The 1,919-nt window shown below is 52.0% G+C and overlaps 1 protein-coding gene across 1 annotated transcript; it reads left to right on the top strand.

Annotated features, from left to right (window-relative positions):
- Positions 1-1,177: 1,177 nt before the first annotated feature.
- LOC113488728 (feather keratin 4-like) lies at positions 1,178-1,607 on the top strand. The gene has a single exon (XM_026864031.1). It carries the CDS (start codon positions 1,240-1,242, stop codon positions 1,576-1,578), a length of 339 nt encoding a protein of 112 aa, XP_026719832.1. The 5' UTR covers positions 1,178-1,239; the 3' UTR covers positions 1,579-1,607.
- Positions 1,608-1,919: the final 312 nt, after the last annotated feature.

Here is a 1,919-nt window from a genome sequence, read left to right as displayed (position 1 = left end):
TTTTTTTTTTTTTTACTTGGATGTGAAAATAATAGAGCAAGACAATCCTTCAAGGCCACACAGGGAGTGAGATGCCTTACCCTGTGTTATTGGAGAACTGAGGGTGGGGTCTGGCCCCGTGTGCTTCCTTTTGTTACCGAGGTCCCTCCAGAAAAGCAGACCCCAGGGACCGTGGCTGAAAGCAGAAGGACCTGAACATGAAACTCTTAAGTCCTATGGGGCATGGTTGCAATGTTGCACCTTGCTTGGGTGTTTGTAGTGTCCTCGGTGATTCAGTGTCTCAACACTGACCTGCAGCAGGACAGGAAAGGGATTAAAAGTCTTGCATATGCCTTGATATTAGCAGAGAAAATTTAATAACGGTCCCCAAGAAAGTAATAATATATCCAGAGTTAAAACATTATAAAGAACATAGAGTATGGAAAGAACTTTGTAAACAGAAGCTTCAGTATCTGTAAGAAAAAAAAAAACAATAGACATATTTAGACATAATAGGCATAAATAGCAAAGCTGGGGAGTCGCCTGAGTGATTTCTGAAAAGGAAGAACCTGGGAGACACTGAGGAAAACCAGAGCTGAGTAATACTTGCTAACAGTGAGGAAACTATTTGCATGAATGAGGAGTTGAGGAGTGCCGTGTGATCTGCGTGTTTGGGAGCTAATTAAGATCTTGTTCACGAGGTGTCATAGACCAGCGGGCAGCCCAAGAAACAGTATAAAAAGGGACCAGAGCACCGAGAGCCTCAGACGACTCCTCCTTACTTCTTCTCTTTGGTGTCCTGAGTAAGTTTGACCCCACTTAATCTTTCTGACTTAAAGCATCGTGCTTGAGTAGGTTGAACTGAATTTTCCAGAAATATTCTGCTTGTCTTGCTCACGCCTCTTTTTCCTTGAAAACGTTCTCCTTTCTCAGGCTTGGCTGGATGTAGCGGGTTTTGCTGCAAAACTTGGTGATGGGAGAGCTCCGGCTTGTTTGCCACTGGTCCCTTTGGGGATGGCCAGCTTGGGCAGCGCTCAGCGTGCGGAGAGCCTGGGAGGGAGGAGGGAGGGCAGGGGAGGGGGAAGAAAAAGAGAAAGAAAAACCACCCAAACCTTAGCAGAGCAACTCTGCATGGCAAGTCCTGAGCCCCCCCAGCTGCTGGCGAGGCAGAGCAGGGTGGTCTGTGCGGCAGCTCGCGAGCAGTGGGTTGAGTCAGGCTCCCCGCGGGGTGTGTTGCAGGTCCAGCTCCCGGCCCCAAGGATGTCCTGCAGCCAGCAGCTCAGCTCCCGCTGCTCCTCACCCTGCGAGGTGACCTGCCCGCAGCCCATCGCCGACGCCTGGAGCCAGCCCTGCGTCACCTCCTGCGGGGACTCGCGGGCTGTGGTCTACCCACCGCCCGTGGTCATCACCTTCCCCGGCCCCATCCTCAGCTCCTGCCCTCAGGAGAGCATCGTGGGCTCCTCGTCCCCACTGGGGCTGGCCCGTCCCCGGGGCCTGCAGGGCTCCCTTATCTACGGGGGCTCCTTGTCCTCCTCCTCCTCCTCTTCCTCTTTCAGCCGACACTGGAGGCAGCGCTATGGGGGCTGTGGGCCCTGCTAAGCGTGGCCGAAGTTGTGGATGGCAGGAGAAACAGCAGGGGAACTGAAGGCAAGACCCGGACACGCAACTGGAGCTCTCCAAAGCCTCAGGCACCCACGATTCCCAGCTAATCCTCTGGGACCTATGGGTGCTGCTCAGCACCCATGGAAACCACTCTTCCGCTTGCCCTTCTTATCCTCTATTTGATTTTAATGTCAGTTTTATCAAACTCTGTCTTTTCCACTTTTAGAAACCAAATTACCGGCTGTGCAATATCTGTTTCTCACTGTTAGAACACAAAAGCGCTACCATCACTGGGAAGTGGTCTCTGTATGTTTTCAGCTGTTTGGGACCATGTTGGT

This window comes from Athene cunicularia, assembly GCF_003259725.1.
Source record: "Athene cunicularia isolate RWA chromosome 25 unlocalized genomic scaffold, athCun1 chr25_part1, whole genome shotgun sequence".
Lineage (NCBI taxonomy): Eukaryota > Metazoa > Chordata > Aves > Strigiformes > Strigidae > Athene > Athene cunicularia.
This window is presented reverse-complemented; position numbering and strand designations above follow the sequence as displayed.

Coding starts and splice junctions, on each gene's coding strand:
- LOC113488728 (XM_026864031.1), top strand. CDS start 1,240: ATGTCCTGCAGCCAGCAGCTCAGCTCCCGCTGCTCCTCACCCTGCGAG.